Consider the following 27,727-nt stretch of genomic DNA (forward strand, 5'->3'; position numbering starts at 1 on the left):
GTGCACCGTGGGCAAGGTTTATACTAGACGTTAAGGTATAAATTTTATTGCATGCAGCAACCTGATTAAGTAAACATGCAGTCAAAAGCGCGGCCCTCCTCGGACCGCGGACCCGCCCGGCGGCGGCGGCCGCCTTCTCTAACTACGGGACGGGGGCTTCGTCCCATCCGTACCTCGCTTGGACAGTCTGTGGTATGCACAATACCAATTAATAGCAGCAAAAGCTATCGCAGCACACGTGTCTCTAACACTAAAAGGCCCAACCGAAGTCCTCAGCGGAACAACAACAAAACCCAACGGGGGGGGGGGGGGGGGACGGGACAGAAAGGATACAGCGCGTGAGGTAACATCCTCCTCACAGGTCCCAGTGGAGAAGGGCTCCATGGAGGCGGCTCTTCTCCAAGGGCTACTTTTCCTCTAAGCGACCCCACTAAGGGCTACCGGAGGCCGGGAAAGCTGTTGCTACAGTATCTGCCACCTACTTCGGGAGGACTAACTTTGGTGAGACACAGTCTAGGGGCAACTCTGAAGTTTCTGAAAATAAGTGCATGCTCTGGTTTCAAAATGAGAACGAGTAGAATTCTACAAAAGAAAACATCGTCCCCGAGGAGGCCCCCTGCTGGGGGCCGAGGAGAACGGCAGTCTACGGATCGCCACTAGTGACGCGTCTTGGGCGAGGAATAAATACCAAGCAGACAAGGGGGAAGTCAAGGTGCGAGCCAGGACAGTGACACTCTGCAGGTTTGCATTATACCGGACACTGAGTTCAGTAATATGACTGTAAATAATAATAATAAAAAAGACCCATTTCTTCTTTAAAGTTGAGAACGAATGCACAGATTTCCAGAACACTCTAAGCCCAGGGGCAGCCGCTCTTTTCCCTCCAAGTTATCTACTCCAGTACTTGTGGCTGAGCCAGGCGGGGGCTCAGCTCCAGCGGAAGGGCACGTGGCGGGGCCGGTCGCCTCCCTCCTTCACCAGGGGCTTGTGGAACTCCCGCCCGGCTCGGGAGTGGATGCTGGCCCAACAGTATTCGCAGTAATACTGCAAGCAGGTGACGTTGGCACAGAAGAAGGGAGCGAACTTGCCACCGCAGCGGGTGCCCTGGCACTCATCGCACATCTGGTCGTCCAGCACGTAGGGCTTCACTTCCACCTGAGACACGGAGGAAAGCGACAGTCAGACGGCACCGCGGCGCCTCAAGGCCCCGGCAGTGATGCTCTCCCAAGGGACTGCTAGCACTGCGGGGTTAGTCACGGTTAGACCTGATCACTTTATACATAAAATTATATAAAAACTATATAAAACTGCACAATATCTGTATCTATGTGTATATATCAGAGCACTGCAAAGTATTTCATCTATCATCCACAAATTTGCATCTAATTTTAATAGTTTGATACCATAGAGTTTTAATAGCAGTGGTGACAGAGGTCATTCTGTTAGGGGCTGTCCTTAATTTCATAATTATTCCTTTACCAAAATCTGCCTTATTTCAGCCCACAACAAATTCTTTGGAGGGAAAAAATGTCCCCCTTTGGGGGCTATGGGAAATTCCATTTTGCCCACAGAATGCTGGGTACGTCAGGACAAAAATGAAAGAATTCCAAGAGTGTAGGAGGGATTAAGCAGGGCATGGTTTTTGTCCTTTTTCTTTTTCAGCATAGTGTTAGGCACAAGGGAAGTACTTGAATAATAAATAGTAGTAATGAGGGGCAGCTAGGTGGCGCAGTGGATAGAGCACCAGCCTTGAATTCAGGAGGACCCGAGTTCAGACGCTTAATACTTCCTAGCTGTGTGACCCAGCCTCAGAAAATAAATAAATAAATAGTAGTAAAAAATATAACCATAATACATTTCATATAACATGTAAAGATTATATCTATCTATATAATATAATATTATAAAAATAAATAAAAGTACTTATTGATAGCCATATACCAAGCACTATGCTGAGTTTTTTACGATGAGCATCTCATTTGATCCTTATTATTTTCCCCATTTTACAGATGAGGAAAATAGATCCACAGCTAAATAAAGTGTCTGAGGCTAGATTTGAACTCAGCTCTCCTTGCTTCAAATCCTAGTGCTCTATACCACCTAGTTGCTGCCTGTGCTACCTTGATGATTAAGTGACTAAGTAACTGAAATACTCAAACCCAGTAAAACCACCCATTAACCTATGAACGACAGTGATTGAAATATTTCTTGAATATCCCAATAGATAAAATCACCAGTTGTATAAAATTATACTTTTAATTTTAGTAATTTATTTTTGGTCTTATAAAAGTCTTACATCATAACTGATCGAAACTTTACATTCCACATAGAAAATCTTTTGGTTCCAGCCCTAGTTTGGTCATATACTGGCTGAGTGGCTTTGGGCAAATCCATTAGACTCAAGGATCTCAATTTCCTTATCTGTAAAATGGGCATAATGTCATTTATCTTACAAGGTTGGCACAAGTATCAAACGAGATAACATGTGTGGTGTATTTTGTAATCATAAAGTGCTACACAAATGATGAGCCACTTTTACTCTTCCCATGTTTTCCTCAGGAAAGCGACAATGTGGTTTTCATCAAACTTCTAGTAGTAATGGACTTTAGTTGAGTTTACCTTAAAAGCTGTCCCTCCCAGGGTTTTAGTCTTGGCACTTGCTGAATCACCAGTTCTCTCTGGCCACTTTAAGGGAGGTTTCTCCCCTCACTACTTTTGCTCTGGGTGTTTTTTTCTAAAGCTGCACAATGCTTGGTAAAAAGTGGGTACATTAAAAATGCTCATTTATTGCATGGGTCATCCTTGGACAATATCTCATCTGATCCTGCCACTTGACAGTGTGGGTTTGTCTTGGGTTTATGTAGCCACATTCTTCATAGTATAATTTTTTTTTTTTTTTTTGCTGAGGCAATTGGGGTTAAGTGACTTACCCGGGGTCACACAGGTAGGAAGCGTGAGGTGTCTGAGGCCAGAATTGAACTCTATCCACTTTGCCACCTAGCTGCCCCATAGTATAATTTTTCTAGCATCATTCCATAGCTAGTTCCAAATATGTGCTCTTAAGGGAGTTTGCCCCTAACCTTCTCACTACAGTTTGAGCAAAGCAACATATACTTAAAGGACAAGAGAAGTTTTTCTCATCCTTGTCTAGGAATACAATCACTTTCCCACCTTGGGGTGATGAGTTACTAACTCCTTTTTGGACCTCTTCTTTCTTGAGGGTGGGGGAATAGACCCTGAAGACTATATATTGAAATCAAAACAATAACATCAATATGTGGTATTATCAACATTATCAACATGTTCCCAACATGTTGGGAGATAGGGTTCATTCATCATACCTACCCCATGGATCGCTCAAGTCAAGTCTTGCTTCCTTCCTTTCTTCAGTTTTCTCTGCCTTCCCCCCCCCCCCCCCCCAGGGATCAGTGCCTCCCATGAACCCTGGTAGCATTTCTCACCTACAGCATCCATTTGACATCTATGACATAACGCTTTGTCATTATCATTACCTTTTTAAGTACAATAGATTGTAAGCTGCAGGAACACCTTAGTGCTAGGCACACAGACTTTCAAATCTCTGTTTGTGTTTACCCGTTTATAGAATCCCAGGTTATACCGACCCTTTCTGGGAATTAGCTAGACCCTCCCTTTAGCTAGACTGTTTGGATCTAAAATTAAGGCTCCAATAAGCAAATGCAGTAGTTAGTTATCCCATTTTCAGGCATAATTGCAATGATCCAACATTTCTTTTTTTGCCTAGAGAGTTTAGTTTTCTGGCTTTGTGCCTACAGAACTTTGGAAAACTCTAGTAGTTTCAGTTTCCAGTCTCAGAACTGGAGAGGGGTCTCAGCAATATCTCATCCAATTGCTACCTGATCAACAGTCCCCTCTACAACATTTCCAAGAAGTCTTCACAGAGTTTCTGTTTTTCTGACTTTTCCATCATGCCCCAAAACTTATTGGAAAAATCTCATCATCCTATAGCTCCCATAAACCTTCGGACTGCATCTCATCACTGCCCTTAGCCTCTGATTGGAAGCTGGAGCATTAACTCCAAAGCTTCTTCTCAAGGAGACAGTACAGCTCAGACATCAATTTATTTCTCAACTGGCCACATTACTTCAGGGCTTTTCCAATTGCCTTCTCCATATGCCCTAAAGAGCTTATTTTTGGGGAAAAAACCTCATCAAACTAGCAAGATTCTCTCAGCCTTGATACTCTACCTTATTCTCTTAAGACTTCCCTCTGATTATACTGTAAAGCCATGAACTCCAAAATTTTCATTTAAGGTAGGGGAAGCTCAGCTCAGACCATTTGATCTTTTTATCTGGAGTTACTAGTTCAGGATGATTCTTTCTTCCCATATCCCAGTTGGGGTGGCTTTCCTCTCAACTCTTCCCTCTCCACCTTGCCCAATCCCACTTTTGAGTGTTTTTTGTCCTTCCCCTTTAGAAGAAGAATTAAAAACTTGGAGGAAAAACAAGACAAAAACATTGGTCTGGATACCAGGACTCCAAAGGAGGATGGAAGAAATGAAACAATAGATTAAAAATGAATGTTGGATATTCAGGAAAAAAGTGGGAATAAATTTCTTAGAACAGAGGATAGAAAACATGATTCAAGAAGTGGATTCCCTGAAAAAAACAGAATGGAGCAAACAATTCAATGAGACAACCAACAAAAAGTAGAACAAAGTCAAAAGACTGAAAGATTAGAACAAGTAACAAATGAAATCTTATTTGATCCTCATGACACCCCTCAGAATTAGATGCTATTATAATCTCCATTTTACTGATCTGAGGCAGAAAGAGATAAAAGTGGAGGGAAGGGAAGGGAATAAGTTTTATATAGTGCCCACTCTTTGCCAGGCACTGTACTAAGAACTTTTTACAAACATTTTGTCATTTGATCCTCACAATAACCCTGGAAGGTAAGGTGGTGTTATTCCCATTCTTAGCACAGTGGCTAAAACATAGGAGGTGCTTAATAAATATTTTTGCCTGACTGACTTCTACTTGAAGTTCCCTCTAGTGAAAAGGAAGCTAGTGTCTCCCGATGCAATCCATTTTGCTTTTGGAAAGCTCTTTTAAAAAAAAAAAAAAAGTGCACAACCTCCTTTTTCTATAACTGATGCCCTTGTCAGAACCAGGGGAATCTTCTCAACCTCAAATACCCCATCTTTAAGTTTTCTTTCCTTCCTCAGAAATCACACAGTACTTGGTACCTTTCAAACTAATCTACACTATGGGATTCATATATTTACTATGCTGCATTACATATTTGTACATTGATCCTATTCCTCTTGCTAAAATGTAATTTCCATGAACATAGGGACCAGATTTTCACCAGCCTTTAAATCTTCCTAGGACCATATTGACTGGGGGCTCTGTCAATCCAATCACTGCAGTTCAGCCTTCACAAATCTGAGAGCTTCCTATCCCTGTCTTTCTCTTAAGAAAGGATATAGATTCTCTAAGAACAAGCATCATTTTCCTTGGTTCACATTCCCTTGCATTCCAGCCTCAGGAGCAGATACAAGGCTGAAAACCTCCTGCCTCGGTGCCTTTACTTCACATCTCCCTCCACAAAGTCTAGACTGTTGAATGAAGGTCTGAAAAATACCCCAAAACAGGGATTTTTTTTTCTTTCTCTCACAAATAATTTAGGAACAACATGCTTCCCATATGTGACACCCAATGAGCTCTCACTCTTTGAGAGAGTCTGAGGAATATCTGAGGATTGTCACTTTTTTTCCTGCATAGATTTATTGCAGGGTTTGACATACATGGTAGGAAGCTTCTTATTAATTCATTTTAAAAAAAAAAAGCATTTTTATAGTAATTTGATTATTATTTCACTTTGTTTCCTAATTATCAGCTTCTCCTCTCCTTTTTTATTAGTTTATTTTGTAAACAGTCCCTTTAAAGGACAAAGATCTTTGGAGTTATGATAACTGTAGCCCTTGGTTCATAGATGGTCTGACCCTGTGGTTTCTAAGATTTTAGTTACCTGTCTACCCTCCCCCCCTCCTTTCAAAATTCAATCACCAGTGGGCCATATTATTTTTAAAATATCTATTATTTAAAAATTAAATAATGGGAAGTCGGGGATAAGGTTAAATCATTAAACTGGGGGATTATTGGCAAAAGTTGTGATATTGAATATTCTAGCTAAGCCCTCCTACTCACAGAAATAGCAATGATGTAAAAGAGTGTCCAATGAAGCAATGATCAAATAAAACCAAGGGAATGAACCAATGAACTCCTCCATCTAGATTAAACACGCACAAGTCGCTAGAAACCTGGAGATGCTCTGGCTATGGAGATTCTGAGGGTTCAAGCTATCAAGCTCTCCATTAAATGGATTCCAAAACTTGGAGGATCCTTGTCTCAGCCTCTTGGACTTGCATGCTAGGAATAAGCCAGGTTCTGGTAGATGAGCACTCAAAGTCAGAGAAGGTGCACTGGTGGCTCATTAGACCACATCAGGAGTTTTTAGTGTCCTCTCTGATGTGCTTGCAGGGCTTATCAAGTAAAACCAATTCCCAGTTTGGTGACAAGGAAATGGAGAAGGAAAAAATCAGTTCCCATAATGGGATACTAGGCAACATAAGAGGAAACCAAGGAGTGGTATCGATGGCAAAGTCTGGACCCAATGCCTTCTTGCAGGCTAGAATTAAAGGGTTCCTAGAAAGGAGATGAATCAAAATTCAGCCATCCCATCCAAAACTAGCTCAAGGCAGTAGCAACATTAAGAGAGTGAGGAGGAGAGGGGAGACAGGGAGGAAGGGAGGGACAGAGAGAAGAGGAGGGGATAGAGGAAGGGAATGTGAAGAAAGAAAGAAAGAAAGAAAGAAAGAAAGAAAGAAAGAAAGAAAGAAAGAAAGAAAGAAAGAAAGAAAGAAAGAAAGAAAGAAAGAAAGAAAGAAAGAAAGAAAGAAAGAAAGAAAGAAAGAAAGAAAGAAAGAAAGAAAGAAAGAAAGAAAGAAAGAAAGAAAGAAAGAAAGAAAGAAAGAAAGAAAGAAAGAAAGAAAGAAGAAAGAAGGAAGGAAGGAAGGAAGGAAGGAAGGAAGGAAGGAAGGAAGGAAGGAAGGAAAGAGGGTGAGAGAGAGTCACAGAGATGGAAAGAGAATGAATATAAGTGATAAAGAATGAGATATGCATGACAAGTAGAACTATGATGAGACAAGTACTAGAGATACAAATACAAACAAGACAGTTCATATTCGCAAGAAACTTACATTCTAATGGGTAAAGGCAATACAGAAAAGGGTGGGAGAAATGAAATATAATCAAGATACAGTAAAAAGCTTAACTATCAGGGGTTGGGGAGTCCATGATTCAGGTTAGAGGGAGAAGAGGATGACACTTTGAGAGCAGAAGCCCTGGTATGGAAATAGATGAGGCTTAATCAACTCATCCAAGAGTATAGAAAGAAGCATAGCCTAGTTCCAAGCCAGGAACTAAAGATAGTGACAAGGGTAAATAGAATAAAACTCCTTTCTCAATGAAGAAGTACAGTGGGTTAATAGAAGCCCATATCTCTTCAACAATGAGATAAGATTCAGACTAATTCCAATGGTCTTGTGATAAAGAGAGTCATCCACACCCAGAGAGAGGACTGTGGGAACTGAGTGTGGTTCACAACATAGCATTTTCACTCCTTTTGTTGTTGTTTGCTTGCATTTTATTTTATTTCTCATTTTTTCTGGTTTGATTTGATTTTTCTTGTGCATCAAGATAATTGTATAAATATGTATGCATATATTGGATTCAACATTTATTTCTAACATGTTTAACATATATTGGGCATCTAGGGGAAGGGGGGAATTGGAACACAAGATTTTGCAAGGGTTAATATTGAAGAACTGTCCATGAATATGTTTTGAAAAATAAAAAGCTTTAATAAAGAAAAAAAGAAAAGAAAAGAAATAAAAGCCCACGAAATAAATCAAAAAGAAAAAAAGCAATTCTACAAAAAGGACAATTAAAACCTTAGGGAAAAAACCAAGGCTAAACATTGATCTGGAAACTATTAACTCCACAAATGGGATGGAAGAAATGAAGCAATAGATTAAAAATGAAATGTGGCTATTCAGAAAAAAAATGAGAAAGAGAATAAATTGTTTAGAATAGAAAGAAGAAACTATGGTTCAAGGTGTGCATTCCCTGAAAAACAGAATGGAGCAAACAGGACTCAATGATTCAATAAGACAACAACAACAACAATAATAAAAATACAACAAAATCAAACGAATGAAAGATTGGGACAAATAACAAATAAATTTTTATTTGATTCTCATGACAACTCTCAAAGTTGGATATTATTATTATCTCCATTATATGGGTGAGAAAATGAGGCAGAAGGAGATAATAAAGATGAGAAGGAATAAGTTTTATTTAGTGCCTACTATGTGTCGAGCACTATGCTAAGAACTTTTTACAAATATATCATTTGATCCTCATAATAAACCTAGAAGGTAAGGTGGTATTACCCCCATTATTACAATTCAGGAAACTGAGGCAAGAGGTTAATTGACTTGCTCAGGGTCACAAAGCTACTAAGTATCTGAAGCCATCTTCCTGACTCCAGACCCAACACACAACTTCTCTTTAAAAAGGATCATAAGGCTTTTGAAAAAAAGCATACCAGTGATGTGCAATTCTGAAGTGGATTATATCTGTTCCCTATATAAAGGCAGACCAATTCTCTCTGCTACTCATTATCAAAGTTTAGGTAGTAGCAGTTCAGTTTCACCTAAAGAAACGTGATTGAGACACTGCAAGTCCACATACTTCTGTAGTGGATGGACTACATCCTGCTGTCCAGAGTGAATTGATAGCAAACAGCATTTAGAACATGTTATAGTGGATGGGGAAAAAACAAAAACAAAAAACACTGTAATCAAGCTGACTTCCTAATGCAAATGGAGTTTGAATTTTAAGAACTTGTTTCTAAAAAAATACATGCTGTGGAAAATTGATAAAACTTTTTTTTTTTTTTTTGACATTTGATACATCTGATAAAAAATTAGTCTGGTTCTAATTAAGTGATGAGTCATCATCATACTTAACGGCAAGTTTGTCACTTAAATCATCAATTAAATGAAAATCTCTGTAGCTAACACATTCACATCATACAGCTAGCTCAGTGCCAGACTTGAATAGCTATGCCATACTGGCTGGCTCTTCTCTCCCCAGCTCATCTCTTTGTTGTTTCCTATTTGAAAAAATTCTGGTAGCAAAGCTAATCACAGATTTTCTCCTTCCTCCCTATTTCCTTCTAGTTTATCTTTGTGATTAACTTTGCTACTAGAACTTTTTCAAATGTAGACTCACAAGAGAGAAACATGGAACCAACTAGCTAACAGAACTACATAGCATGGCAAATTAACTTCTCAGTTGTTCAGCAATGATATTTAAGATACTCTTATAAGATCTGGTCCTATTAAGAAAAAAGCTTCATCAAAATGGATTCAAGTTGAACAAAAATGAAAAAAGAAATTGATTCAGAGATCACTAATACTAAGAATTTTGTGCTCTAAAAGTCCTAAAGAGACAAGTTTCAAAATAACCCAAAGTACCAAGCTATATTTATTTAAAACAAACAAGAATCCTGATACATAAACGCATGAGATGTTTGAAAAATTAAAGAAAATCTGAGAAAATAGCCTTTTTTTTTTTTAAACAAAATAGGCAGAGTTTTCCAGATCCAGCAAGCCCAACAGTCACTGATCCACACTATTCCACCTGTGTCTCTACTATGACATTTTCTGACACATGATTTAGGGTAATTTTAAAAAGTCATTAGTAGTGGTGATTTGGACTTCAGTTTCTGTTTTTACCATAAAGGTAGGATTTGGGTGGAGATTGTTTTTGTTTTTAAAAACCATTTTTCTTACTTGAAAATACCAAACAGTGCAGTTGAGAGGTACAGAAGATGTGATGGTTGTTGGAATCTGGGAGACCAATATTCAAATTATGCCACACTAATTATGTGACCCTTGCTAAGTCATAACCTACTTGGCCTTCACTTTCCTGTAATGTTCTGCCTTCTCAGATAAAACCTGAGTCTGCTCTGGGTAGGCAGTCTTCCTTCTCATTTCATATTCCCAATCTAACCTTGCTACCTCAGAGTTTTCCCATAGGTCTACATTAGTTACTGAAGTGACTAATAACACCTGCCTCTTTTTGATTCTCTGAGTTTGAAATTTAAAAATGAAATTGAGGTAAAAAAATTTATTTTGTCAAGAAATCTTGGTAGTGCCATGATGGAAACCTATTAAGATAAAATGGGATATTTAATTAACCTAACTGGTATTACTATAAGACATGTTTCTTTGGAGGTCAAAAATAGAAAGAAGTCTCATGTATCATATTAACAGCAGCAATTTTTGTAGTAATAAAAAGCCTAAAATCAAAGTGCATTCTTCTCAATTAGGGAATGGCTGAACACACTGAGCCATGTGAAAAGTAATGGAATATTACTGTGCCAAAAGAAACAGTAAATGTAGACAAATTCAGTAAAAATTTGGGAAGACTCACATGACTTGATGAAGAATGAAGTAGGCAGAACCAAGAGAACAATATAATCAATAACTACAATACAGCAAGTGAAAGTAATACTAACCGGCAAAATGGAGTAATTAAACTTAATCCTGGAGAGTAGATGATTGGAAAACAATTTAGAACTATGTCCAAAGGGCTATAAAACTGTGCTTAGCCCGTTGACCCTACAATACCTTTTGTATTTGGTCTGTATTTCAGAGAAATCAAAGGGAAAGGAAAAGGACGTACATGTACAAAAATATTTAGAGCAGGCCTTTTTGTGGTGGTAAAGAACTGGAAGTTGAGGAAATGCTCATCAATTGGAGAATGGTTGAACAAGTTCTAGTTTATGAATATAATGGAATACTATTATGTTAGATGAAATGACAAGGGAGGTGGTCTTTTCACCGGGAAGACTTATATGAAGTGATGCAAAGTCAAATGAACAGAACCAGAACAGCAATAGTGTTAAGATGACCAACTGTGAAAGACTCTAGTTAATATGATGATTCAAGACAATTCCAAAGTACTCACAAAGAAAAAAGCTAACTCTCAGAAAGACAATTGATGAAATGAGTGTAGGCCAAAGCATACTTTTTCACTTAAATTTTCTTGCTTTTTGTGTGACATGGCTAATATAGAAATGTATTTTTCATGACTTCACATGTATAATTGACATCATATTGCTTACCTTCTCAATGGGTAGGAGAGGGGCTGGAAGGAGAGAGAGAATTGGGAACTAAAAAAAATTTTAAAATGAATGTTAAATTAAATAAAGCATAATTACTTTTTTTAAAAAAAAAGATGATAAAACACACTTCCCTCCCTTTGGTGAGGTGGAAGATGATGGAAGTAGAATACAGCAAATCCTCTCAGATATGATCATTTTTTTAAAAACTCAATAATATTTTATTTTTCCAATTACATTTAAAGACAGTTTTCAACATTCATTTTTGTAAGATTTTGAGTTCCAAATTATTTTCTTACCTTCCTTACCTCCCCCCTCCCCAAGAAAACAAGCAATCTGATATAGGTTATACATGTACAATAATTTTAAACATTTCCATATTAGTCATTTTGTGAAAGAAAAATTAGAACAAAAATAAAACCATGAGAAATAAAAAGCAAGCAAACAAAAAAAAAAGGTGAAAATAGTATGCTTCAATCTTCATTCAATCTCCAAGTTCTCTCTCTGGATACAAATGGCATTTTCCATTCCAAGTCTACTGGAATTGTCTTGGATCAATGTATTGCTGAGAAGAGCCAAGTCTATCATAGTTAAAATATGATCATTTTTAAAACCCTTTTTCTTTGTTAGAGAGGAAGATTCAGTGAGGCATGAAATATCTGTAAATGATTGTGATTAAAAAAAAAAAGAGACAGTAATGGTACTTAAATTAAAGAGACATGATAATGGATCTAAGCAAGAAGTCCCTCAGCTCTTGGCTGGACTGACCTTGCACTTGTCACTCAGAATGGCAGGAGGGCACAGCAGGGACCAGCTGGATTTCTTGTTCGACTCCTGGCTCCAGAGGCATCCTATCATGTCACTAAAGTGACAGCTAAGCAGAGAGGTGGCAACAGCTTTTTGCTTAGCTCACTGACCTCTCATGAGAACAAATCTAAGCACCAAAGTTCTAAATTTGCCTCTGAGTGTTCTCATATTGAAAATCCTCAGAGGCCTGGGGGAAAGGGCACAGAATGGTAGAGAGAGAACATGAAGGGAAGAAGAGGAGGTTGGAGGGAGTTGCTCAAATTAGGTTTTTGAAGAAGAGAATTGGAAAAGATCTAGTCCGGTCCTTACCCAAATCATGAATCTTTTTCTGTAACATCCCCGAGAAGTGGTAATCAAGCCTCTCTGATTAAGCTGTTCCAGGAAAAAGAAATACACAGAAGAAACCCCATACCCATTAGTCCACTCCAGATTTCCCCTGCTTATATCAAGCCCAAATTTGCTTCCTTGTAACTTTTACCAATGATTGGACCTTCTTTCTAACCTATAAAAAGATTCTCTTATTTCCCCCCTGGCTATCCTACTCTCTTGCTCTCTGTCCCTGAAACCCAGAGCAACTGAGCATCAAAACATGGTCTTTTACTCCATAAGTCCTTATTCAACCTTTAGAGATACACACAGGCAATTGGGTGGAACAGTGGATAGAGTACTGGACTTGGGATCAGAAAGATCCAAGTCTGAAGTCTGACTCAGACTCTTAGCAGCAATATGAATCCTGGGCAAGATATTTATCCTCTAGGCTCAGATTCCTCATCTATAATATAGGGCCATATTAAATTGGTCCCTTTTTGCTCTAAATCTATTATTTCATGCTCTTAAGGCACTTGGCTAGATATCTAAATGCTAGGAATAAAAACACATAAATAAAGATATTTCTAGGCAGCTCACATTCTATTGCGGCAAAACAACACGTGTAGAGGTTAAGTCAATAGAAGACATGGAAAAAACTTTTTTTTTTTTTTTTTTTTTTTTTTTTTTTGCTGTGGGGAGGCAAGGAAGATATACCAGCAAATGGAGGAATTGAAAGTGAGGGAAAAGAACCTTGTAGGTATAGGGGACAGGCCATCTGTGCAAGGTCAGAATTTCATCAGGGAGGAGTAGTGAGTAGTAGATCAGTTTGTTTAAAATATAAAGTACATAATTATTCCAGAAAGCTAGACTGGAGTCAGGGTGTGGAAAAGCTTTAGATGTCAGAGGATCTGGTGTTTCCCTAGAAACAATGAGGAACCAATAAGGCTTCTTGACCAGGGAAATGGTATAGTCAGACTGGTGCTTTCCACAGCTGGTGTGGAGTATGGAAGAGTAGGCAGGCACTGAAGGTAGGGAGACTGATGAAAGCCCAAACAAGGTAATGGCCTTGAGAACACAGAGAGAGAAAGAGAAGGGAAAGAGACAGGGGAAGAGTCACACACGCACCTGGAAACGTAGGGATTGTTGGGTTGAAGAAGCACAAAGAGTCAATGATGACCCTGACATAGCCAACCTGGGTGACTCAGGGGGCCTTGGCCCTGGAAGGGGAGGACCTCAGAAACCATCTAGTCCAATCCCTTCATTTTACAGATGAACCATTGAACCAGAGGGAGCTTAAGTCATAGAGAAAGAGCAAATGAAAACTTGAGAGGAGGAAATGCCAACTCGTAACAGAATCCCATTGTCTCTCAGTGGTACCCTCAAAAGATATAAAAGTTAGGAAGAGGCTGGATTGAGATATGGTGAATTTGAGATGCATCTGACACACAGCCACAAGGAACTGTCCAGCACACACTGGGAATCATTACTAAGTGAACCCAGGACATTGATGAAGGCTGGATATGGAAGAATGAAATCACTTACATGGAGAAGATGGGGGTATCATTGGAAGATGATGAGATGACACTGAGAGAGAGTATAAAAATAAGAGAGAAGTGATTCTGATAGACTGCCGAGGCAAGAAGAGGGCGGAAAATGGAGGAGACTAAGGAGTTGAACTAGGAGAATAGAGTATCACCATTCACTGAAGATATGTTTAACTCTCCTAAAATATATTTAGCTGCCCAGAGATAGAAGAGTAAACAAATGTTTACTGAAAATGAAAAATGGTTACATCCAGGACTTATCTCTTTAGATGATCTCATTTACTGCATTAGAAAAATCCTGCTCTAGATCTATGAGATTGAGGGGGAAAACATTTATTCGGGGTCATGAAAAACACAAGACATAAGCACTTTATCATCTTATACATTCTCTTGGCATCATGGTTAAAAATACCATTAGAACTGTTAGAAAAATTATGGATGCCCTATTTTGCCCTGATGACGTCTGATATCACTTGCAACCCATTTGGGAGGCTAACTTTTGTGACAAAGGGGCATAAGTCAATTTGACACTGAAATTTGCATTTAATTTGTAGATTTAGAATATTTCATTATCAAAGGAAACTTGTCAGTACAAATATTTTCTAGATAAAAAAATAAATCCTTTACATACAGAACAACTCTTATCTACAAAATAAATTATAAAGAGTCATCTTTATTTAGCCAATACAAAAAAAAAAAGTTCAAAAAGTAACAGTTTCCATTTATGTACTGCTGTAAGGTTGAAAAAAGTACTTGTTTTATAGCAATGCCATGAGGCTTTTTAAAAAATTACAAATATTATCATACCCATTTTGAAGAGGAAGAAATTGATTTTTGGTTGCTGCACAGTTACTTTATCTGGTGCTAGGTTTTCTAGGTTTCAGATCAGTGATCTGTTCACTATGCTATTCTTTTATTTTGTTCTCCTCAGTAAGAGCTGGAGCTCATAAAATAGGTTGTGTTAAAAAAAAAAAAAAAAAAAAAAACCACCACCATCTCACCTAGCAATTAGATCTTTGAAAAGAAAAGTGATCAGTGTCAAGCTCATGAAACCTCATTTTTATTTCATCAGTCTTAGGCAAAGGCAGAAGGCAGTCATTAAACAGTCTAGTTGAAAAACTGCAATAATAAAACTGCTGCAAAAGCACTTTTAAATTTCCAAAGTACTTTTGCATCATTTATTACATTTTTACCTTGACAACTCTATGAATGATGGAGGATTTATTTTTATCACCATTAAAGAGAAAATAAAATGTAAGCACTTTGCTCAAGGTTCTAAAGTTTTGCCATGGCAGGCCTGGTAGTCTAGGGATTCTCCCATTTAGGACAAGATGGGAAGAAGGGGATGTCTTGTCCACTTAGCTCTAATCTCTGTAGTTCCAACTGATTAATTTGGTAACCATTAAATTAAAATATATATTACACAATCTTGCAGTTATATTTCCAAAATAAATATAAGTTAAAATCATGGATCCTGTCTTATCTCATTTGCTGTCAATGATTCTCTGTAATAAGAGCATCAACTATATGACTTCTTAAGAACATTAAAGCTCTGCCTCTCTCACCTTGGCAAATACTATCAATCCATTGACTTTCTGCCATATTATCCTAAAAGCAGCTTCTTTAAAAGTTGCATTATGTGAATGAAAATCAAAAGTAAGTGTGGGAATGTATGGGACTACTTGCCATCTAAGGGAGGGGGTGGAGGGAAGGAGGGGAAAAGTTGGAACAGAAGTATTTGCAAGGGTCATTGTTGAAAAATTACCCATGCATATGCTTTGTCAATAAAAAGCTATAATAATAATAATAAATAATTTTTAAAAATTAAGTGTGGGAAGAGAGAATGAGAATTTAGCTAGAATTTTTTTTTCTTTCTGTAAGACATTTGAAACAAAACAGAAGTATAACAATAGCTAGCAATTATATAGTCCTAAAGTTTGCAAAGCACTGCACAAATACTCTTTCATTTTATCCTCATAACAACCCTAGGAGTTAGGTCCTTGCTTCTATTATCCCCATTTTACATACAGTGAAACTGAGGAAGGTAGAGGTTCTACCTAGTAGAAATGTCTAGTAAGTGAATGCTAGTAAATGATCATGAAATTGAAATCAGTTCTTCCTCACTTCCAGTCCAGCACTCTCTGCTATATCTTGGTCAATAAAATATCTATGTTTCTAAAAAATTGTGTGTAAATTGATGTTCTGAAAATCAAATTTTAAATTAAGTGCATTTAGGAGAACTTATTATTTAAAGGCTAGATTGTTTTGAAAAGTGGAAACCATCTTCATTATTTATCTAACATATGTATGTATACCTATAGTATAATATATATTACATAATATATAACATGTACAGATCTCAATATACTTAACTAGAATTTTTTCTTTTAAGACATTTGAAACAAAATTGAAATATAATAATAGTATTTATACAGTCCTTTAAAGTTTGCAAAGCATTGTCTTACAAATGGAATGGGAATTCAAAAACCCAATCCTGATTGAAACTCAGTCAGTGTTTACTAAGGGCTCTTGGGGTTAATATAATTCTGTACTTGCTGGTTTTTATTTTTGTATTCCATTTCACAGATGCATTTTTATTACAGTCAAGTCCTTACACACCCAAGCCCTCCCTGCTCCTTGTAGCAACAACAAAAAACAATTAAGCAAAACTGACTGCAAAAACTGCCATTTTTTGATACCATCTGTGACATTTTGCACTTGTGTTCTCTCTCTCCACCAACAAGAGAGATGTAGTTCTTTTCATTGCTTAATGTTACATAAAGCAGACAAAATAAGGGTATGTCATGGCCTCTACCCTCATGGAGCTTAGAACCTAAATGACACACATGGATACTCACATATGTGTATCCATGGCACAGCCACAAAGCAGTTGCATAACCATTTGTTGGGCATAGAATTCTATGCCGGCTTCAGGAATTCTAGCAGAAAGCAGAGAAGATAAAGCCAATGTGGACTTGGTGGAAGAGCTGGGACTTGTGTGGGAAGGCATCGCAGGGAAGGAAAACAGCAAAAGCTAAAAATAGGAGCAGGGCGAGATGATCAGGCAGGTGGAAGCACAGGGTTCTACTTCTACCTTGGTGAGTGAATAGTAGGAAGGATCGCTCAGAAGACAAGGAGAGATCCAGGTAGGTGAGCAGCTAGGTGGCAAAGTGGAGAGAATACTTGATTTGCAGTCAGAAAGACCTGAATTTATATCTCTCATTTGATAGTTAATAGCCATGTGAGTTTGGGCAAGCCACTTCCTCCCCTCCTGTCCTCAATTTCCTCATCTGTAAATTGGGAATTATACTTGCTACAGTACCCCAGGTTGTGAAGGTCAAATGAGATCACTTATGGAAAGAGTTTCCAAGCCATAAAGCACAGTGTAAGTAAATGAGAGCTCTAAAGTTTGTTCTTATCTTGAAAGCAGATGAGGTAATGTTCCCACACAGTCTTTCAGGTTGGCTAGACCCCATGTGGAGTGCTGTGACTGCTTCTGAGCATGGCCTTTTAGGAAAAACACTAACCAGAAGAAGCTCCTCCAGAAAACGGCAACTTAAGTGAAGAGGAGCCTAAAGACTATGGCCCACAAGGATCTGGTGCTGAAGCTGGTGGCTTTCAGCCTCCAGAAGGGAATGTGGTAGCAAGGTAGGGGAGCTGCCTTCAGGAAGTTGAAAGATGGACATAGAGAAGCAACATTAACCAAGACCCAGGACCCAATGGGAAGAAGTTGTAGAGAGACTGACTGAGACTCAGAGTTAGGAAAACCAGTCCTCAGAAGTAACCAATGTGGAGAGGACTCCCTTGGGAGGCAATGAAAGATGGGTGACTACTTGGTATTGGCATGTTATGGGCAATGGATACTGAGGCATAGAATGGAATGGATGGTAGTTCTAAGTCTAAGTCCTTGCCATAGAGATGTTAAAATGATCTCATGGGAAAACATCACCAAAGAAATAGTATGGATAAGAAGAGACTATCGATGAAAGAGAAGGGGTGATGGAGGGGAAGAGCTGCCAGAGGAGAAAGGGCAACTGATCAAAGACATATTATACAGTGATTAGACGTGGCCAAAAAAAAGCAGGGGCAGCTCTAGCCATCAGAGAAAAAAAGAGGAAGAAGGGACAAAATGGTGAGGGAAAGAGCAGAGGACTACTGACAGATAATCTTTATTTTCTAAATAGGAAGCAAGATTTTCTTTAGAAGGGGAGGAAGTAGCAGAAGTAGTAAATGATCTAATAACCCCTAAGATTATTAGAGAAATTACAGGAAGTCATTCAGAGAAGAATAAAAAGAATGCTGCACAGAAAGGAGGGCCCAACTAAAATTAGATAAGATAAAGATCTAGAAACACTGACAGAAGGTTTCTATGACTTTCTTCAGGAATATTGAGCAGCAGGTGAGTAGAAACTGGAGGTGATTACTAAGGGTTGTCTTGAGCTGAAATCTGATTAAAGGTGAGGTCAAAGGGGAAAGGAATTCGAAGTGACTCATAAGAGTAGAGCAGGAAGAAGCGAATCACAATGTCAAGACTAAAGTTAGGGAAGGGAGAACAAGGCAAGGGTGACAGGCTGGGAGAACAGCAACCAAGAAAAGCTTTAGAAAGGATAAGGAACAGGATTGAAGGATAGTAGCTTTAGTTAGAATGAAGAACTTCAGCGTTCTGGAGTATAGAGATGGCAGAATTATGGATGACATATCAAGATATTATCACTCCCTAACAGTGGCCGAGGTAGAGTGAAAATGGAGATAATGGCATATCCAAGGGGAACATCAGACCTGCTGTCTTTCAAGTAGGGTACACACATGCAAGGGGGGATCCCGCAAGATGATCCACTATGACATGGAAAGAAAATGTTACGGCTTCCATTTGTAATTATTTTTGTTTTAAAAAATAATAAAAGAAATTTCATTATAATTACTATAGGGATCGAGGCTGTTGCTTTCTCGGTCTATACGTCAGGTATTGCGTATAACATATGGTACACGTGCTATGCTGAGGAAGGAGAGCTCCAAAACAGAGGGATTGGTGGTAGTGACCTATTTTGCTTGCTTTTAGGATATTGTGACACATTGCAGTTTGTGTGTGCTCAGTTAAGTGAAGTTATGGAACATATTATCTAGCTATCAAAAACTAGCTTTCAAAAAACTGGCAAATGACTTTAAAAGATTCCTGCAAAAATTCTTGAAGATAATGCTAATGAGAGTACAAGGGAACTAGAAAATGAAAGAGCTGCAGTTCTGGTCCCAAGATCTAATAAGGCAGAATCAATAAGCCTTTTTTAAGTGTCTACTATGTGTCTGGTACAGTGTTAAGTGCTGGTAATACCAGGACAAAACTGAAACAGTTTTGCTCAAGGCAAGAGAAGGGGATAAGAGAAGGAATGTGGTGTACAAGTAAAAACAATGGATATACAAAGTGTATATCACTGAGAATAAGTGGTAAGATAAGGATCAGGTAGTGCTCAAGTCCTCTGACTCCAAAGCAATGGTTTTCCTGATATGTCGTACTTTTTGGTATTTATCCATTTATTTCCTCTCTTCCTCCTAGAATGTATACCAGTCTCTTAAAGTTCAACTCAAATACTTCCTCATCCAGGAAATGCTTTGCTGTGATTCCACCTCCGTTCCCCATGTTCTCTCTTAAACCTCACATATCACTCAGCTTTGCCTTTTTCTAATGTATTCAGGGTATTGGAAGTATTGGAAGAGAGATTCAGACTTCAAGGTGGGAAGATCTTGACCCAAGTTCTATTATTGAATTCCAGTGAAATGATAAGTCAAGGGGGGATGTGGGAAAGCTTCTTGTCAACAAGATGTCATGTCCTACTTGACTATAAGATCCATGAGGGCAAGGATTGAGTCATGCTTAGACTTTCTTTCTCTGTAGCAAAGCATTCTGACAAAGGAGATGTCCAATAAATGTTTTAATTGAAACAATTTATAAAGTGATTACATATGAAGCATTGCACTTGGCACTAGGATTTAATTTAATTAGTGTCATGAAAGTGAAACCTCACATCCATCCTTCTTCATTTATAAAGATATAGACATACTTGATATCCTATCATGTTATGAATTTTTTAAAGGTTTTTTTGCATGTTGTATAGCAAAAACACAAAAAAACTGGGTGGAGAAGTATTTTTCACAGGGCCCTGTAATATACTGGTGATAGATGCTAAGTTACTCTTAGAGTCACTAAATATTTAGGGGTTTTTTTAAACCTGTTTTTTTTTTATCTAATTTAAGTCTATGAATAATATCCTCTAAATAACTGTGATTTCTATAGTACTTTTAGGTTTACAAAGCAAATCAGAGAGTTAAAAAATTTTAGCATGTTAGGGCTAGAATGGACCTTACATTACCTAATCTGCTAATTTTACAGACTGGAAACCAAGGTACTGGAAAAGTGATTAGTCTAAAAGGCAATGGTTTCCATCTCAACAACTTTTTAAAAATGCCATTTTTTTTTTAAAAGGCTGGGGTTAAGTGACTTACCCAGGGTCACACAGCTAGGAAGTGTTAAGTGTCTGAGACCAAATTTGAACTCTGGCCCTCCTGAATTCAGGGCTGGTGCTCTATCCACTGCGCCACCTAGCTGTCCCATGCCATTCTAAAAGTAACATTTTTAATAAGTAGTCATAGAGGCTATGGGCTTTATATCAGTCCTGTAAGGAGCTATTATTATCTCCATATAACAGATAAGAAACTGAGGCTTGCAGAGGTTAAATGGTTTTCCCAGGGTCACATAGCTAGTAAGAGTCTGAGGTCTTCCTGCCTCCAGATCCAGTGCTCTCTCCACTCTGAGGGTCAGTTTTCTTATCTAAAAAAATGGAGATATTATCACTCATTCTTTCTCCACGGGAGTTTCGAGGATCAAATGAGGCAAGAGATATAAGGTGCTTTTTAAAATAATAACTCATATAAAACTTGACTTATCATAAACAACTCTACTCACAAGAGTTCATACCACCGAGGCATCTGAGTAGAACCCTAATGCGTAAGCAGTGCATCACATGTGAAGGGCACTCACTTTTCCTTTCTTAGGGCAGGTTTATGGCACCTTCTGCATTCTCACATGTGTCTATGCATCACCATAAGTTGCTTTTCTCTCCAATTTGCTGTGTTGTTCAATGCTATTCTGTAACCCATGCAAACCCAAGACCACTTACCCGTTTGTCAATGTCGTTGTGTTGGAGCTGCACAAACCGTGCACTGATAGCGGCGATATAACTCTGCTGATTGGAGAAAGCCACTCGGCCAGCGCCTTTTGGGTACTTCAGTTCTGGGTCTGTATCAATGCCAGCATAGCAGACACCCCCGTAAAGACGGTCCATAATCATTGCCAATTCAACTGCAAGAAAAGAAGTGAGAATGTAGAGCATAGTTTAAAGGCTTATTTGCTTGTGAGGGGGGAGATAAGAAATTTGGAATGCATATGACAAAAGTGAAGAAAAATTAAGAACAGAATGAAAAAAATGGTCAATGCAATTTTCTGGGTAAATAGGAAGCAGGAGAACCATCTTTTGGGATTTTTTTTAAACCTAACAAAACTTCGGGAAAGACTTACCAAAAGAAGCATATAAGCCTGGAATTATGACCCAGCAGCGTGCTTCTGATTCTAATTTCTAACTGCTTAGTCTACAAAATAATTCTACTGAAACACAGTATTTCAAAATCACTAGTCCTGTCTACAGAATGTGATGACCCACCAGGTGGTACAACAAGAAGCCATTTTTACTATTCACACCCCCCTCTATTCTATTGCCCTGAGAATATATCACAGAAAGTTTTAAGTATTCAAATTTGGTCACTTTCAATAAGGTTTTTTTTTAAATTTTTGTCTTAGAATACAATTCTATCCCAACTCAGAAACAGTAATATTCATCTCCCATGTAGAAAAGTGAGTAGCAAAGAAAAGTGATGTAGTGATGATAAAATAGTTTTACAAAGGGATTGTAGATATGCTGTCTGTTCTATACTATCAGCATATGGATATAATCTATATTAGGTGTCAAAATTCTTCTAAATATACCTAGTTTGGTACAATGCTCAACTTCTTTGCCTGCTCTAAAAAGCATCTGTAGATGAGGCATTTATAAATTAGTTTAATCAAAAGGACTTGCTTTCCGAATATGTTCTTAGGACAGAATATTTTGCTTGGGGTGGATGGAGAGGATGGAGTTCACTCACTGATAATCTGAGATTTCTGAAGGGAAAACTATTGGGTGGTAGATCCCTATATATACTACAGGGAAGTCCTTCAAGGTCTGGTCATTTCTTTTAGGTCACTAACATAACACAAATCAGAGAGCCTTAAAGCTAACCCTAGAGGGCACCCGAGTAATAATTTTCCTCAACCACCTACATCCTGAAGAATGAAGAAAGAGTAGAAAGGATGAAGATCAAGGTCACAGTGATCTTCCAGACACTAAAAGCACTATAGAAGCAGGGGCCATTAATCCTGTGGCAAACACTTGTAAAGGAATATGTGAGTCTGAGAATAGTCAATGAGAATAGACAGTGGAGGAAGGGATGGAGCAGTGCACTACTTCTTAGCTGTATCTCTAACAAAAAGGAAAGGAACCAAATATTTTTAGTTCAGAGAACACAAATGTTCTTGGGTTTGTATAATTAATTAAAAAATTGTGCTGACCTGTTATAGTGGATTTTTTTCTCAGAAAGCTAATATGTAGCTTTATAGATGTATATATACACACTCCCTTCTACTCCAGATTATGTGAAACAGTTGATCATTTATGTGCCCATTTTAATAAGACTAATATGAGAAAAAAGGAATTTTTCATAAAATGAAAAAAAGGCTAGCAGCCAATTGAGATCATATCTAAAATAGCACAAGAAAGTGATGGGAAAATATCACATGCAATAATCCTTTTATGGGCACAAGTTCTGAACAACTGCCAGATAGGGAATAACTGCTATCAGACAACAAGAGATGACCATGGTAGCAATCTGGTGGGAGGGTCCAAAAAATGATGTTCACTTTTTAAAAAAAATACCAACTAGGATCATCAAGAACTTAGCAAATATCTCAAATAATATGGAGATTATTTATATTGAAATTTGCTGCCTATTGATTATTCATACCACCACTAACCCATACCTATATTAATTCTACCTCCAAAATATCAATTAGGTAGGAAGAATCATAGCTCTATAATTAAGATATTGTATTACTCTAGAATGCAATTCAGTAGTCTTTCACCTTTGCATTAATAGCGAAGAGTCTGGATGATACAAGTAAATAGTATTCACATTTGTCAGAGAATAACTCCTTTAGTGAAATGGATAGCAGACTTCATTAAGTAATCTTTGGGTATCAAAAATAAGTTAATACTGAAAGTTTAGTTTGAAAGAGTATCTGATTATGGGGTAAGTGGATCACATGGTTTGGAAAAGATTGATGGGTAAATGAATTAGAAGGATTTATATTTTTCCTTTAGGAAGGAATATAGGAGACAACTGAAGTGCCTACTTATAACTGAGAGAAAGCTATAACAGTCACTAAGACTTGACATTAGCTCAATTCAGGATGAAGTCACTATAACCAGAAGATCTTCTACATTATAAATTTCGTTTCTCAAGTATAGGAAGGTTCAAAGGAAGCATTAGCCAGTGAGCTAATAACCACAGATATCTTATGGGACCAGAAAAATATCTTTGGAGGATGATAAATCTATATGAAATGCCTTGATAAATCTAGCCACTGAAAACAGATCAATTATTCCCTTGCTGTCCCTGTACTATGAAAAGCAAAAGCTGAGAGCTGTCTGATAAGACCATAACTGATGAAGCTGCATTTCAAGTATTTCATTTCTGAAGAAGGAATGCTTTTCTTGAAACATCAAAAGAAATGATTCCTACCAAAGAGCTCTGGTCTGTGCTTTCAGGGATACCCAAAAACTTCAGGCAGTGAAACCACTGGAAATCATTTGCTTATTTGAAGATTTGTTATCAAACTACTAGTTTATTGAAAGGGTAGAAGGAAAAAGTGACTAATTTCCATGGTTAGGTATTAAAGACAGAATGACGCTTGCTGATCTGTGTAGTCTCTAATAAGTCCTAGAGTTCACAATCTACTATTACCTTTGAAAAAAAATCACAATCACCTAAATTTGCTGAGAATAAATAAACATGATAGTAGGCAAGAATATTAAGTGAACAGAGGAAGCATCTTTTGCCACAAACTTCCCAGACAGATGTAGTAGAGATATGCTGATGGGGAAGGCTATTGGCAAAAGATTTAGCTTATGTTCCACTACAAAAGAGAAATGGCCAAAGAGTTGTTAAAATCAATTATATTTTGAAAGCATACTGGACCCTTTTTGATCCTCTTCATAAAGGATAGCTGCCAGTTCACAGAAGGCCTAACTTTTTCTTTTGTAACCTAAAGCTTTCTAGGGGTTTGAGACTATCTTTACCTTGCATTGCTTAAATAATTCCACAGAGACATACTCATTCTTAAAGATTAGGAACATTCAAGTCAACTTTTTATTTTATGTTGGGAGGGGACCTGCTTATTATATTGTGGCAGTGAATAGTGAAGAGATGGAAAAGAAAATTTGGAAGTCAAATCACATTTTAAATGTCCCCTGGACATTAACCAAGATGAGAATACCCTAAAACTATGGTGATTGTTTTATCTCAATAACCTGAGTAAAGGTCACCAATTCTGAAGGTGTAAGAAAGAGCTTAGACTTCTGGCAATCTTACCACCTTCCAGATGAAATGGTCCCCAAGACACTCTCCTTACCATGCAACCTACTTGCTGAAGAAGAGTCTTCAAGACCCAATTCTGAAACATAAGCAAATCTACAGAGCACAATGTCAGAAGCAATCATGAGGGAGGGAGCATTCTGGGCATCAGTATAGATGTGGGGAATGTCCATACTACTTCTATGTTTTTTCCTTGGAATGTTACTCACAGATGATCCATTCAGTCACTGGGAGGACTCTTTGGACCAGATGTCCTGAGTTTCTAAAAAGCACCAAATTAATTTCATGAACTAATGTACTATAGGTACAAAACAAATAAAACTTAAAATGCAAACCTTTATTGTGTAGATGTTGCCATTATTTTCATTTTTCCACAGACTATCTTATGACAAGGATATAATATCTAGAACATAGGACTCATTGAAAGACTAGCTGATGATGTCAAAGATTCCTAAAAAAACCTGGGTGGAGTAATTTGAACCCCAGTCATTTAAACTTGGTTTTTTACTCTTGGGTAGGTTGTGTTTCTGACTACACAACAACCAAGTAAGAAACTGAACTGGTTTATATAAATTCCAACAACTAAACAAAGGCAATACACAGAACTATACATTCTCCAAGCCTAATAGGTTCCAAGAAAAGAGAGATAGGGTTGGAGAAGGCAGAGAGAATGAGGTTATTGAAAAATATATATTTTTTTCACCACACAAAGATGGCTTATAATTGATGGTTCAGAGCCCTCCTAAAGGATAACAAATCAAGGATGACTCAGACATAAGAATAGTAAAACCCACTTTCAGGTAATGAGGAGTTCTGAACTTATGAGAGATTTCATATAGCAGCATCTTTCAGGTCTCACATTCCAGATATAAGCTTTTTGAGACATCTTTCTCCAAATGTTAAAAATGTGTTCATGTAGACTGGGTCTGAGCAGAATAGTGAGAATTTGACAAATCTTTTTTCCCTTTGAGGCAATTGGGGTTAAGTGACTTGCCCAGGTCACACAGCCAGGACAGGTTAAGTGTCTGAGGCCAGATTTGAACCCAGATCCTCCTGTCTTCAGATTTGATACTCTATACACTGTGACACCTAGCTGCCCCAAATTTGACAAATCTTAAAACTTTAGATCTATTTCACATCTAGAACATTTTCAAGAAAGAAGATGCCAAGGATATGAAAGAGATAAACTAAGACACTGATCAAATTCCCACACAACATTAGACACATTTAATTCAATTAGGTTAGATTGCTGCCAGCCTTATTGCTTGTCACAAGTAGGAAAATGTCTAAATCCTTAATAGTTAACAAAATTTGATTTGCTTAATTCTTATTGATTAGATTCTAATGGATGTTAATTTGCCATGGTTTTTGTTCTGTATGTTAGCCTTAGTCCTAATTTGACTTTGGCTTAATTTGTTAATTAATGTTACCCTATTTGGAAGTTGCACAGTTGTTGCATGGTTTGGCATCTGCTATTAGCAGATATGTTTGCTGGCTAAGCATGGATACACCATGACACTGGAAAATCTTTGGACTCAAAGGACAAGATAGGTAAGCTTGTCAATATGCCAGCAACACATCTCAGATGGTATAATTTTCTTGATAGCAGATTTGGGAGACAGGAAAAAGAAAAGCTTCAGCTAACTAACAAAAAACAAACAAACCAAGAGAGAGATTTAAAGTGAAGACAAAAGGGAAAGAAGAGATGGATGTGCCATAAATAATTTCAGATTTACAGCAAGGAAAAGTGATGAATTCATAGAAAAACCTTTAACAAAACATCAAGGGAAAAGAGAGAAAGTCCTGGAAAGAAGAGGTGAGAAGAGGAGATTCCCAGGAAAAATTTCAGGATTTGTTGCAAAATATAAAAGGAAAACATAAAAGAAGAAATTTAGAAGAGAAAGCTAAGAAAGGCATTAAGTTTCTACTGAACTTAAGAAGTAGCATGACCAATAATTCCATAATAAACCTATTTTTCCAGGACTTAGACTGGGAATCTTAAGAATGAGAAGCCAAGGAAGTAATGGAGTTAAGAGCTATCCAGATGCATAAAGGGTAAAAAGACAAAAACCTTTTTAGATTCAGCCACCTAATGGAAATTCTGTTTAAAATGCTTTTGTATAGAGAATCCTCAAGTTTAGTGATACTTGGAAAAACAGGACATGCACATTGTATAACACCATTACTTTCCAGTTTATTTTTTCAGAGAAGCCTGTCGTCACATAAAAGTAATTTGCTATTACTTCCATCATTCTCCCTAGTGTGACACTTTCCCAGTCCTACTAAGCAAGGAATAAATAGGTTTCTTCTAGGTTTATTATTCTTGTTTCTTCCCACACTTTGAATCTGTGAAGGCAGAGTTACTCTGATCAATAGGGTTCCTGAATTCTCTACTCCCAGATAGTTAATGTGTAGGAGCAGTATAGAGCATCCATTTCCCCTAGAATTCAGACTTATAGTCTTAAAGAGGTAGACAGGGAGAAATACATTTCAATGCAACTCAGAGAACATTTATTGCTATTCTTTTTAATGGATATTTCCAGATGTCTCATTAGTATTAGTCTTTGCTACTATCTCCCATATGGATATAATTAAGTCTTCATTAAACCAAAACAACTTAAAAACGAAAAGCCTTTCAAAGAACAAATTGGTTAATTTACCTGTCCTAACTCACATGTTATTTCTTTAGAAATATCAAGTTTTTCTGTGGTTGGGTTTAAAAAAAAACAACAAAAAGCAAAAAACCAGTTCATTCTGTTTAAAAAGACGGAACTCTACTCAGTCCCATAAGTGTTAGTTCTGAGATTGAAAACCCACTTTTTGGGAGTCCTTTGGTATTAGATTCACTTTCTCTCTCATATCTCATATCTTTGCACATACTCAGGAATGGCCAAACTGATCTTACTTCTTTTTGTGTACCTTTCCCCATAAATACTTATGTTGCTTTTATAGAATGATGGCAACTAATCTGCTCAATGTTTAAGAGTTAGGGTTAGGGTTATAGGGGAATTGTGTTAAATGTGACATTAAAAGCTATGATGATTTCCTTTAAGAAACTCAATGTCTTCTCAATGTCAACCAGTTATTCCTTG

At 37.6% G+C, this 27,727-nt stretch overlaps 1 protein-coding gene across 1 annotated transcript in view; it reads right to left on the bottom strand.

The window, feature by feature from the left end:
- Positions 1 to 768: 768 nt before the first annotated feature.
- CPEB3 (cytoplasmic polyadenylation element binding protein 3) overlaps positions 769 to 27,727 on the bottom strand; it is a 218,799-nt gene continuing 191,840 nt past the window's right edge. The window contains 2 exon segments of the mRNA XM_074295863.1: positions 769 to 1,155; positions 21,071 to 21,252. Coding sequence (XP_074151964.1) covers positions 928 to 1,155; positions 21,071 to 21,252 — 410 coding nt within the window. The 3' untranslated portion in view covers positions 769 to 927.

This window comes from Sminthopsis crassicaudata, chromosome 2, assembly GCF_048593235.1.
Source record: "Sminthopsis crassicaudata isolate SCR6 chromosome 2, ASM4859323v1, whole genome shotgun sequence".
NCBI classification, from domain to species: Eukaryota; Metazoa; Chordata; class Mammalia; order Dasyuromorphia; family Dasyuridae; genus Sminthopsis; species Sminthopsis crassicaudata.